The sequence below is a fragment of the Salvelinus fontinalis genome, chromosome 10, assembly GCF_029448725.1.
Source record: "Salvelinus fontinalis isolate EN_2023a chromosome 10, ASM2944872v1, whole genome shotgun sequence".
Classification (NCBI taxonomy): domain Eukaryota; kingdom Metazoa; phylum Chordata; class Actinopteri; order Salmoniformes; family Salmonidae; genus Salvelinus; species Salvelinus fontinalis.
In genome coordinates this window covers 12,116,321-12,130,257 of record NC_074674.1, presented here as the reverse complement: position 1 = coordinate 12,130,257, position 13,937 = coordinate 12,116,321, and the positions used below count along the sequence as shown (strand labels likewise).

The window sequence follows — 13,937 nt, the reverse complement described above, 5'->3', positions numbered from 1 at the left end:
CCACTGTCTCACTTCACCATCACCTTATCGGCCTCTTCCTACACTATGACCGAAACCATCTGTCACGTCCTGACCATAGTTCTTATGTGTGTTGCTTGTTTTAGTGTTGGTCAGGACGTGAGCTGGGTGGGCATTCTATGTTGTGTGTCTAGTTTGTCTGTTTCTGTGTTCAGCCTGATATGGTTCTCAATCAGAGGCAGCTGTCAATCGTTGTCCCTGATTGAGAATCATATATAGGTGGCTTGTTTTGTGTTGGGGATTGTGGGTGGTTGTCTTCTGTCTTTGTGTTCTGCACCAGATAGGACTGTTTCAGTTTTCACATTTATTGTTTTGTTGTTTGTAGTGTTCAAAATTATTCTTTATTAAATCATGTTGAACACTAGCCACGCTGCGTTTTGGTCCTCTCCTTCATCCCAGGAAGAAAACCATTACACCACCTCCACAGACCAGTGGTGTCCAAACTCAAACCCCAACTAGAGTGCATTCGGAAAGTATTCAGACCCCTTTCCTTTTTCTACACTTTGTTACGTTATAGCCTTTACACCAAACCCAAACCGGCTGCGCGCGTGCGCCATAATGCGCTATCGTGCATACATTTATTTTGTCCCCCTACACCAAACGCGATCACGACACGCAGGTTAAAATATCAAAACAAACTGAACCAACGACATTAATTTGGAGACAGGTCGAAAAGCATTAAACATGTATGGCAATTTAGCTAGTTAGCTTGCACTTGCTAGCTAATTTGTCCTATTTAGCTAGCTTGCTGTTGCTAGATAATTTGTCCTGGGATATAAACATTGAGTTGTTATTTTACCTGAACTGCACAAGGTCCTCTACTCCGACAAATTAATCCACACATAAAACGGCCAACCGAATCGTTTCTAGTCATCTCTCCTCCTTCCAGGCTTTTTCATCTTTGAACTTATATGGTGATTGGCATCTACACTTTTACCACGACGACCGGCAACACAGTTTGTCTTTCAATCACCCACGTGGGTATAACCAATGAGGAGATGGCACGTGGGTACCTGCTTCTATAAACCAATGAGGAGATGGGAGAGGCAGGACTTTCAGCGAGATCTGCGTCAGAAATAGAAAGGAGTTCTATTTTAGCCCTTGGCATCGCAGACGCTCGTGGGCCGCGCGAGCAGTGTGGGTGCAATAATTGAATAACATAGATTTCAAAAATTATTTTGCAACGCTCACGCACGCGACGTGTCCAGTCTGGTCAGCATGTCATTATAAAATATATATATATATTTTTAAACATCATTCTACACACAACACCCAATAATAACAAAGCGAAAAACTGTTGTCATTTTTGCAAATGTTTAAAAAATAAAACAGAAATACCTTATTTACTTATGTATTCAGACCCTTTGCTATGAGACTCAAAATTGAGCTCAGGTTCATTCTGCTTCCATTGATCATCTGTGAGATGTTTCTACAACTTGATTGGAATCCACCTGTGGTAAAATTCAATTGATTGGACATGATTTGGGAGCATTAAACCAGGCCGCTTTGAGTCTTTGAGGAGTAAGAGCAAAACCAGCAAAGACAGTTTTTTTTGGAGGCGGCTGTAGAAAAGGCTCTAATTTTTCTTATACTTTTTAGGGAACAGTCACTTTAATTAGACTTGTTGGTTAACTTTACCTTTAAATGCATCCACCTCTGAGCCATAGAGATGTATAGAGATCGCATGGTATCAACGCTGCCCATGTTAAGATATGCTTTTGGGCACTAGAGACCTCTATACATATCCTTGCTCTAAACGCACCTGCAGCCAATTCCCTTAATAAATACCAAAGTTCTTTATCTTTTAGTTCAGTGTCAAACAAGCCATGCCTTGGAAGAACTCTCCAGCATTTACCCCTTATCTGTGTGTCCAATATCCAACCACAAACATATGGAAATGCAATGTATCATTGTTTGGTACAAATAAATGGGAGCTAAATCTCTCTAAACTGGAACCTAAAAGTCTCTCTCCCTATCCTTGTTCTCTTATTGAAAGGGACACCTGCAACCTGTATCAGCTCCTACGTCACTCAGTGCATTCTTAAATAAGCAACCTGCCTTAACACACAGTGACGTCTGCCATTCCATATTGAGACAAACATGCAACAGCTCTGCCATTTTATCTTTCCTCGATTCCTTGCCTTTTTTTGTGCCTCCTCGGAGAGGACCCAAGGTTCCTCCCCTCAGACCTCCAATGGGTTTTGAGAAGGAGGCGAGTAGCGAGGAAGTTCATGTCATTTTAGGTGGAATCTTATGTGAATGATACAAAAAAAAATTGCACGTATACACTACATATACACAGCACAAAAGTATGTGGACACGGCTATTTTAGCCAAACCCGTTGCTGACAGGTGTATAAAATTGAGCACACAGCCATGCAACCTCCATAAAGAAAAATTGGCATTAGAATGGCCTTACTGAAGAGCTTAGTGACTTTCAACGTGGCAGTGTCATAGGATGCCACCTTTCCAACAAATCAGTTCGTCATATTTCTGCTCTGCTAGAGCTGCCACGGTCAATTGTAAGTGCTGTTATGGTGAAATGGAAATATCTAGGAGCAACAACGGCTCAGTCGCAAAGTGGTAGGCCATACAAGCTCACAGAATGGGACCACCGAGTGTTGAAGCGCGTAGTGCGTAAAATCATCTGTCCTCGGTTGTAACACTATCGAGTTCCAAACTGCCTCTGGAAGCAACGTCAGCACAAGAACTCATGAAATGGGTTTCCATGCCCGAGCGGCCACATACAAGCATAAGACCACCATGCGTAATGCCAAGCGTCGGCTGGAGTGGTGTAAAGCTCGCCGTTATTGGACTCTGGAGCAGTGGAAACCGCGTTCTCCGGAGTGATGAATCATGCTTTACCAGTCCGACGGATGAATCTGGGTTTGGTGGATGCCAGGAGAACGCTACCTGCCCGAATGCAGTGACAACTGTAAAGTTTGGTGGAGAAGAAATAATGGTCTGGGGCTCTTTTTCATGGCCCCTTAGAAATCTTAACTCTAGACAATATTGTGCTTCCAACTTTGTGGCAACAGTTTGCGGGAATGCCCTTTCCTGTTTTAGCATGACAATGACCCCGTGCACAAAGCGTCGGAAATGGTTTGTCGAGATCGGTGTAGAAGAACTTGACTGCCTGCACAGAGCCCTGACCTCAACCCCATCGAACAACTTTGGGAAGAATTGGAATGCTGACTGTGAGCCAGGCCTAATCACCCAACATCAGTGCCCGACCTCACCAATGCTCTTGTGGCTGAATGGAAGCAAGTCCCAGCAACAATGTTCCATCATCTTGTGGAAAGCCTTCCCAGAAGAGTGGAGGCTGTTATAGCAGCAAAGGGGGGACCAACTCCATATTAATGCCAATGATTTTGGAATGAGATATTTGACAAGGAGGTGTCCACTTACACTGCATGACCAAAAGTATCTTAAATCAGGCCCCCCCAAAAATCTGCCAATTTCTAAAATGTAAATTTCTGTGAACATTTACTTGTGGATTTTGAAAATAAAAAATTAACTCAAGCTATGTCAATGTGTTTGACTACATGCTGCCATTTTAAAAACAATGCAGATATTGGAGTAAACCTATTATGGGTTAAGACAAGTAACTATGATTAAGGGCAAACATAAGCATGAAAGCTGAGTTTGAATAAGACATCCGATTAAAACATTGTATTTATAACAGTTGGTTTTACTATATCTATTAAATAACCGAATCATTGACGGAGTAATAGATACAATAAATGCATGTCTTTAGTCTGCCCCTGCAAGCCGGTCGGCATATGTGTCATGACACTCCCTCATCTGATTGGTCGAGTAGGCGGGCCTTCTGACTTTGTGGCTGTGGTAACTATTGATGACCCACTGGACAGGTCAAGGGCAAGCATTTGTTAGTTCGTCCATCACTCCAGTGTAAGTGACCATTCTAGACACCCACCGCCTCTAAGCCCGTCCCCCACCAGCCTGAAATCCAATCGGGGAAAAAAGACCCAAAGATACCAAGACTTGAGAGCAACTTAACAAATTGAGAGTGAAAACTTGACAAAGACGTGATTATTGTTCAACAATTTGATGCTTTCAAATAAAAAAAATGTGCATGTTTCTTTGCTTGCAGTTTTATATTTTGGGATTCAGGCATTTTTCTTTTTTGATCTGCGGCAATGATGTTCTGCTCGCCCAGAGTCACACTTGCAAGCTCAAATTTGGCATGTCCGCTCGCAGACCAAATTTCTGCGCTCTCGACTCAGCGTTTGCTTGCTCAACGTTGTTTCGTCTTGCTCGACAGCGCCTTCTCGCGTGCAATGAACTTTAGAGGCCGATTTGACGCCATAGTATTTTGATATGTATTGTTGTGATATACAGGGCTCATCTGGAAAAGAGACCTTGGTCTCAACATTTCCTCCCTGTCAAAATAAAGGTTAAATACATTTTCCAAAATGGTGCATGAATGTCAAAGAATTAAGGATATTAACCTACTACAGAGTGACACCGTAAAGGCAGCATAGCATAATCGCTCCGGTAAATTCTGTAAAATATTAGTAATATTGTGTTGTTTTTGATTGCATTTTTTAAATTCGTATTATTAACAGTGTATTTCATTATAAAACTGTCAAGTAAGATCAGACGGATGGTTGGTTTGGCAAGCTAGCTAACTGGCTAGTATGTTATGTTTTTTGAGAAGCCCTAAGCAAGAGGAAAGCAGAGATGTGGACATGCTCGGTAAGACTACAGGCTGCTTTAGAATACCCCTGAGGTGCGGTGAGCCTTCCGGCGGCCCCATCGGCTGCTGGGGCATCACCCAAGTGGGTGCTGCATGATCAGTGGTGGTCAAGGAGTAGCTTTCTAGCTACAGAGACCAGACTGCTCTGTTTAATGGCTCTGGACCACAGTCTTCATTGCTCCAAGACCAGACTGACCCTGATTGAGGCTCCCGGGGCTTACCCCTGGCTATGACAGTGATGCTCTCTCCCAAGAACATTTAGCACTTGATTTGTTTATTTAATTATTTGTTTATTTATTTAGGCATGGATTGTACACTGCAATTCAGTTTTTAGCTGCCAATGTTGTACACCATGACAAACTAAACTCTGAATACAGGGTGATTAGTGAAAACAGGACACCACTTGGTCCCTGTCCTCCAAATGGGAGGGTTGGATGACACAAGGTGACAGGTGTCCTTTACCACGGTCTCCCCCACCACGGTTTCCCCCAACCATTATATATGATGTATAGGCATTCATGTCAAGGTCTATTACTATATAAACTGTGTCAACACTGGACCGTTGGTTTGAATCTTTGCGTACAACAGTTATTATACAGTGAGTCGTTTTGCACTACATTTTGTTATGAAATAATGCATTTCTGCTAATGAATTATCCTTATTAACATGACAGTTGAATTATTAGCATTATGCTCACTATGCACAATGTACAAAACATTAGGAACGCCTTCCTAATAATTGCACCCTTTTGTCCTCTGCACAGCATGGACTCTACAAGTGTTCCACAGGGATGCTGGCCCATGTTGACTCCAATGCTTCTCACAGTTGTGTCAAGCTGGCTGGATGTCCTTTGGAACAGCATTGCATTTCTTGACCCACTCAAACCAGTGCGCCTTGCACCTACTACAGTGGTTCCTCCTTTAAAAGTTGCGAGCTTGCACCGCGGGACTGAGAGGTACCCAGCGTCACAGCTTCATTGCTCCAGAACACCACAAGGGGGAGTTCGAGCACTCATTATGCATTTGGGTCCCAAGGTTTTTATATGACCAATCATATCGAGTGGTTCCAAAGACGAAATTGACGCGAGCCACCCGTCCCTGGGTAAAGATGGCTGACAAAACATTACGGTGGAACCAAATGTAAAGTGGTTATAACGTCATAACGAGTCAAGCAAAACATTTACAATTGAGAGGAATAGGTTAGTTAATGTAGAGACAAACATTTGTGCATATTTTTTTGTCATAAAGTTAATTTACGGAAATTGCTATTTAGCAAGTTAGCTGACTAGCTAACATTAGCCAGCTAGCTAGCTAGTGTTATGACAGGATAATTCATTTATAATTTGTGTTGTTTAATGTTTTAGGGACTCTTGAGAAAACCAGCAAACCGGGCTGTCGTCACGTGAAACAGTGGATGTAAAGAATCTAGCTAGCTAAAGCATTTACTGCAAAATGAATATACAATTGTGTAAGCTTGCCTTGCAATGCAGCTGAAGTAACATATCTAGCTAATTATTTACTTGTTATTATGTAGTAGAGGATAAAAAATAACTGTATACCTATGGATGTGTAGCTAGCTACAGTATGTAGCCGATCTGTGTATGGACCCTAAAACGTTTGCTATGAATATTAATTCAGAACTTATGAACCTCAGCTATCATAGTTGCTGTATCAAGTCCGAATGGCATTAATGAAGCCTATAGATAGAGTATAATAACTTTATTGTGCCACGGATGCAAGTACTGTAGTTATTACCGCGCATGAGATTCCCACATTGTTGCCTGTACATTGAATATATTCACTGATAATGTACTCTTCTTTGGCAAATAAAGGTGCAGTTCAGGTATGAATCTCTGAGATATTATTTTTCAGTCATTTCAAACTCCATTATTTGAATGATGGAATGTCTGCATGTATGTATTACAATTATACACTTCAACAGTGTTTACCACTCCTGCTTCTGGGACATCAATGATTACACACTGTAACTATGCAATAGACTAGAAACATGATTTAAGTAAAGGCTGATTTGTAATTCATATATACAGGGGAAAAAACGATGCATATCTAACTCCCTTCATTTGCATTAATCTGAGGACACAGGATAGTATTTCAATGAGATACTTAATTTCAACCAGTGGAGAATGTGAAACGCTTTATTGAAAGAAGATCATTATCCAGGTGTTATAAATACATAATACATGCATTATAATTGTAATATTATATTATAAATACAAGTTCAATCTGTACTTCAATGCACATATGGTGTGTATTATAAAACGAGGAAGAGAGAGGTGTAGAAGACAGAAAGGGAAATAGGTAAGAACAGCGGCAGGCAGCATATGATTAATGAATTACAGTGCTACCCTAATATTCTCTCAGTTCATAACCAGCCTTTGGCCCCCAGTCAGCCCGAAGGTTATCTTAAGAGCGGGTGAGGTGGCAATGACGGGACTGGCTTCCTCTCTCACATCAAAACATACCTGCAGACGAGAGACAGGTGGATAGAGAGAGAGCATGATTAAGCCTTGTTTTTTTTTTATTCTAACACGGTCAGTGATCATAATCATCAGGAGGTGAAATGCAAAACTGACCTTGGATCATTAACTCTGGGACTACTCTGTCTGTATTTCAATGTAAAGCATCTCCTTAATAATACTTCCTGTTGACCCGACCAAGTGACCTCTCACCTATGATCATGCTGTGCCCTATGTGTCAGCCAGTTCAGATGCGGGAGGGGTTCACCAAAACAGCTGATATAACCTAGAGTATTTAGGGAGAAGGGGGAAAGGGATGAAGTGAATTAGAGAGATGTTATTGTGTGTGTGTGTGTGGGGTCCCACCTGGTGTCCACACTAAGTGGCTACAGAGTACTTTATGCTGAAAAACAGACACATGAGGACAAACAATAGAAGATAATGTCAATAGAAGATACTGTATGTGACGCAGACACCTATCGGAGTGTAGCTGAAACATTTAAATATAGAGGGCTATGTGTCTCACCACTTGGTTATTGCAAGGTTAACCCCCAGGGAAATCATGACATGGCAGCAACAGATAGTCCAGTGAAAATTGCTGTGTGTTTATGTGGTGTAAATCTGAAAATTAGCAGCTGACATCTTCAGGGTTTTTTAATTAATACATGTGAGACAGGTTCCATGTACAAAAAGACAGGCAGAGATGGAGAGAGAAAAAGAACACAGAACAGTTTAACTACCTCTGGTTGCACTTCTGCCAGCAATAAAGCTTCCACGGCCTGTTCCTCGGACAGTGAACATCTGGAAAAATCTACATTTTCGACCCCTCGTACTCTGAAAGTAAAGAAAATAGTTGTTGTTTTCATATCTACAAAAAATAAGCTGAGTTATGACCGTTCAATATAAAGCAGCAGATGTCATTTTCAGGATACATCAATACAGCACAGAAAGCTTAACACCAGACTGGTATTGTGGTTGTTCATTAGGTGATGGGAAATATGCAATGATACCTGCACCATCTACATGCTGCAAAAACTCTTCGTGACAGACATAGTGTTCTTTCATCCATCTGTAAAAATAAAAAAAGCTAACCGTTACACTGTCATGAAATATGTTTATATATCAACTATGAAACAAATATGACATGGCCTGCTTATGAGTTGCCATGAAAGAAAGTTAAAATAATTCAACTGAAAATGGCGAGAACAAAAGCATTTAGCTCAAAACGCCTGATTAGCTTGAGAATAATAATTGCATGATTTATCATTCTACGGTATGCATGTATGTAATATAGTAGAATGTTATGAACATACACTGAATCGTAGGAGCTAACTGCTAGCTGTGTAAAAGTTGGACGGAAGAACACCCAGTGCTGCTTACCTGAGATGCCATCATCACACAGTCCTTCTTCGTAGGTGTCCGCTTTGACTTCCTTTGTGTCGGAAAAAAGTTGCTTTCAGAACAATTATTTTTGATTGAAAATAAAGTTTTGCTCTCGACAAAAAGACACAACTGTACCTCAATAGCATATAACAATTTGCCTGTGAATAACCACACCTTCATACAAACGTGCTACTGTATGCAGAATTCTTGACGCACAACCGAGTGAATTCTTGACGCACAAAGTGCGTCAGAGGGAAAGGAACGAGATGGGAACAACAACAATTTGTTGCAAGTTGGGGAGGGGGGCTAATAGCTGAACAATAGACGATGCAACCATTACTAAAGAATAGTCTAATAGCCGAGGTAGGTGTGAAAAAAAAACTCCTATCACAGACCAGATTTGCCCTAATGACCAAGGGATAGCTTGCTACTCAATGTAATAAAGTAATGACTTTTCAAATAAGTTACCTTACACGTTATGTTGGCTGACAATTTGTTAGATACGCTGTCCTTACGAACCACATAGCATATCATTACAGCAGTATGTACCGGTATGTTAGCTAGCTACCTAACGTTAGCAGATATACATCAAACTTGACAGAATATTAACTAAAGGCTATCTGACTAACCAACGTTTACTGACTTGATTAATTCCTGTCATTCTTAGCTTAGCTAAATGGTATAGTCGTTGTGCGTTCTCAATGGACATTTGGGTGCTTTCGTAAATTCGCTCTGGCTATCTACACCGATTTCAGAGCACTCTCATCTGAGTGTACCAGAGCACAGAATAATGACCTTACTCAACACCGGTTGAATATGGCCGGTGTCAGTAAAGTCGGCAAAAAAGCGTAATTAAATTGTTTCCAGCAGCACAGTCACTAACCCTCCGGTTAACACAAAAACTGCCTGACTAGTTCTGCTAGAGCAAGTAAATTTGTGTCTGGAAGTAGCAAGCCAACATTAGCTTGGGTGCTTGACCGCCGTTGTAAGGCCAGAATGCTCAAATCAACCCTACTCATCGGCCTTAACGTCCAGTTCACGCACCGAGAGCTCAACAGTCTGAATTTACAAACTGACAATGCTCAGAATTTATGAGCGTCACGTTGTACAGCGCCATATTTTCTGTTTCATCCTAACGGAAGCCCAGAGGGTTTTTCATTTTTCATAGAATAGAATCACCGTAATATTAATCAAATTAATTAAGCAAGTACCAGTCAAAAGTTTGGACACGCCTACTCCTTCCAGTATTTTTATTTGTACTATTTTCTACATTGTAGAATAATAGTGAAGACATCACAACTATGAAATAAAACCAGTCTCCCGCGTGCCCTGCATTCTGTAGTACAGACATGGCCTGCTCTCCCTTAGGTAAGGAATTAGGCACTTTCCCATGTTTACTACAGTATGCATTATAGTCTGCAGAGTAGCCTAATAAACAAATAAACACATTTCATTAAAAAATACTCTTTCAAATTGCAGATGTTGATATAGTTATGGATCCATAACGAATTACTATGGGAATAAATATCACTGATTTACAGAAATATTGGAACAAAGTTGTCTCTTGAAGGTAAACAATTTAGAATCCTCCAATCCTGTAGCCTACTCCCTACCGCCACGTTGTACAGCGGGATATTTTGCATTCCATCCTAATGGAAACCCTGGGGGTTTCGTTTTTCTCTGAATAGAAACACCATAATATTAATCAAATTAATTAAGCCAAATTTCTTAAAATCAATCCCATATACTATGTTATTACAAAAATGGTTTTAAATTCTCTGGTAATGCCAATACGGAATAGTATCAAATGCTTCTCATAGATGCCCTCTGGTGGTCAAACTAGAAATAACTTGCAGCAACAAAAAATGGCTGACAATTTAATGACGTGCCACAGAATTCTGCGGCAGCACGCAAGGTGTGGCGCAGTATGACGCAAGTTTTAAAGGAGGAACCACTGTACCATACCCCATTCAAAGGCACTTAAATATTTTGTCTTGCCCATCCACCCTCTGAATGGATGAATACACAAACCATTTCTTTAACCTGTCTCCCCCCTTCATCTACACTGATGAAAGTGGATTTAACAGGCGACATCAATAAGGGATCATAGCTTTCACCTGGATTCACCTGGTGAGTCTATGTCATAGAAAGAGCAGGTGTTCTTAATGCTTTGTTCACTCATAGTATGTGTTTTTTTTCAATGAGTAAAACTTTGCCATTGGACATAACTATACTTTTTTTTGCATCAGTGCGTCTGGCTGTTGTTTTGGTCCTGATTAGAAAGAAGGTATTGTCATGGCTTATTTGTTTAGAAAGAAGGTATTGTCATGGCTTATTTGTTTAGAGGTTAGCTTAGGCCTAAGGTACTTGGAGAAACCATTCCAATGCCCTCCAGAAGGAAACACTGCCACCCCACCCGTTTCATGTATGAAAAACGCAGCAGGGGCACTTGTGGGATTTCAATGTATTTTTTTTATTCACCATCACTCGAAAACCCATGAGTGCCCCTGCTGCCTTTACAGGAAATACAAAAGCAGTATGACATTTTAGGGCACTCTAGTCTACCTATAGCCTGCTCTCAGATCTGTTTGTACTGTATAGCCAACCCCTATGGTCCACAGGGGCTATACAGCACAAACAGAACTGGGACCAGACTAATCTACCTCCACAATGTCCCACCTGTTTCCCAATGGCCTCCAGGTCCCTGTCACGCACAAAGTCCTCCCTCAGCTGTACCCGGGTGAGCCTGGTGCTGTGCGGATCCGAGAACAGCTGGAAGAAGCCGTCCTGCGGCTCAAAGTTACTGTCCATATGGACCAGCTCCATGTATCTGTGAAGATAGATACATAAAACAGCAGAAAAATAATTATTCAAGACATAAGATCAAATTGATATATAGTATCAAACTATGGTTGGCATTTGACAATTCATTTACATACATTATACATTGACATTTGAAGCAAGTTATAAATCAATGCTCAGGAGCTGCTGCTAATAAAGTGATTGATCATGAAAGCATCCTTGACACCTGATAAGACCATAGCAACATAATGTAAAAAATTAGACAAACCAACAAGCAAAACCAGTCTGACATTGCTTAATTGAACATTAGGATTAGCAATTATACGTACGTGTTGACCAGCTTGTCACAGATCTCGCTGGGCAGGAAGATGTCTGAGCGTAGGCAGAGCTTGTTCCTCTCTCCCAGGTAGCACATGGTCCTCCTCAGATTCCTCAGGCAGAAGGCTGTGGTCAGTGCCATGAGGCTGTCGGGGTTGTCCCCTGCCTTGGCTGCCATGTCGGCTGCTGCTTCTCACTTCCCCTCTGTTTGACAACAGGGCAAAGCAGGTGGCCTCAGGAGGTAGGTGCCAGGCAGCTCTCAAAGGGTAGGCATCGGGATAGATGAGGTGGTCACAGAAGAGGCAGTGTGTGCTCAAGATCTCCCTAACTCCGGGGTTAGGTCTACAAGAAGCTGCTGGGGACAAAGACAAGTTGTTGTCATTAGGATACTTGACATTGCTTTGATAGAAATATCAAAAAGTATATACTTCATGTTTAGGGAAATGGCAATTACAGTCTAATGATGCAAGTTATTATCATAAACTCATTGTTAACACTGTAAATCGTGTCATAAAAAAGTATGATTAAGACTGTAAACAAAGTATTTGGCTAGCTAGTTCGCTAAATAAAGAAAGCGTTTCCATTTGAGCAACACCTAAACAAGTGGTACTTGGCAGGTGAAATTCGTACCAGTTTGTCTGCTACATGGCCAAACTAAATGGAAAATCCAATTGAATCTCAGCTTACATAGTAACTTACTTTCAAGCCGGTATGTCTCCATTTGAGCAAAACCAATTAGGAAAAAGTCGGTGCTTGTATTCGATAACATATTTTATTAGAAGTATGAATTTCAGCAACCCGCGAAACAGCCTCAGTTGTACAGGACCAAAATAAGTACATGTAAAAAAATAAAAATAAAATACAATTCTGAAAAAGCTTACAAGTATCGACAAAGGGACTCAATGTTGTTGCTAGCAAATCGCGCAACGGAGTTGAGAGTTCGGTCCTGACCTCAGATAGATGAGCGTACAGTGCGCCATGGCTGGCTAACTAACTACTGTAACGTTAGCTGTATCAAAAGTGTCAAGTACAAATGTATATTTATGTAGTGTAACCTGCAACCATGACATATAGCTATTTTGCTAAATAACGTTAGTTAGCTACATCAAATCCATTGCTGGCTAGCTCAGCTACTGTAACTCGCGTTAATTAGATTCATTAGCTAGCTAGTGAATCAATGTTTGGCGATCTAGCTACTTTATACAGGATTTGTCCACATTGCTCATTTGCAGTTTATCGGACACTGTCATACCTTAGCTTTCTTTGGTTGATTCAATTAATTTATTGTTTTATCATTTATATTCTTTCGTGTTCGTCTGATGTCAACAAAACAAACTCCTTTTCCGGTTCATCTGTGTTGTTAGGAATTGCTTCCTGCTTCAGGGGAAGGTTCTGTTAATTATTTCCCATTGAATTTTAAGAAAGCATATTGTTGCATGTTCACTGTTAGTTAAAGCCTCTCCACATTTTGGATAAGGAAGGTAGCGGACTATTTCCATTGACACCCTTATTTTTTTTTATTTTTTTTTGCACTTGCTCGATGTACAGTCACTTGACTCTAACCACACACACTGTCCATTGGAGGCTGCTGAGAGGAGGACGGCTCATAGTAATGGCTGGAATGGAGTCAATGGAGTGGTATCAACCACATGGAAACCACATCTTTGATGTGTTTGATACCCTTCCTCCCCTCAGCAGCCTCCACGGAAACACAGACACACGCACTCTCTGTTTATTATCTATGCATAGTCAATTTACCCCTAACTACATGTACAATTACCTCAACTACCCTGTACTCCTGCACATTGACTCGGTACAGGAACCACTTCTATACAGCCTCGTTATTGTTATTTCAAATCAAAGTTTCTTTGTTATTTACAAGCACTAACCAACAGTGCAATTTTTAAGTACAAAAATAGGTATTAGGTAAACAATAGATGAGTAAAGAAATACAAAATAAAATAAAAAACAAAAATGACAGTGAAAATAACAGTAGCATGGTGGTACCGGTACAGAATCAATGTGCGGGGGCACCGGTTAGTCGGACTAATTGAGGTAATATGTACATGTAGATATAGTTAAAATGACTATGCATAGATGGTAAACAGAGAGTAGCAGCAGCGTAAAAGAGTGAGTTGGCGGGTGGGGGGACACAATGCAAATAGTCCGGGTAGCCAATGTACGGGGGGCACTGGTTAGTCAGGCTAATTGAAGTACTATC

At 41.0% G+C, this 13,937-nt stretch overlaps 1 protein-coding gene across 3 annotated transcripts in view; it reads right to left on the bottom strand.

Annotated features, from left to right (window-relative positions):
- The window catches only part of LOC129863633 (protein zer-1 homolog), a 60,637-nt gene extending 47,412 nt beyond the window's left edge, over positions 1-13,225 (bottom strand). The window contains exons 1-3 of one of the 3 annotated variants that reach the window (XM_055935758.1): positions 12,969-13,225; positions 11,728-12,071; positions 11,276-11,426 (exon numbers count right to left, since the gene is read on the bottom strand). In XM_055935758.1, coding sequence (XP_055791733.1) covers positions 11,276-11,426; positions 11,728-11,894 — 318 coding nt within the window. In that variant the 5' untranslated portion in view covers positions 11,895-12,071; positions 12,969-13,225. The other 2 variants (XM_055935757.1, XM_055935759.1) reach the window with 2 other exon arrangements.
- Positions 13,226-13,937: the final 712 nt, after the last annotated feature.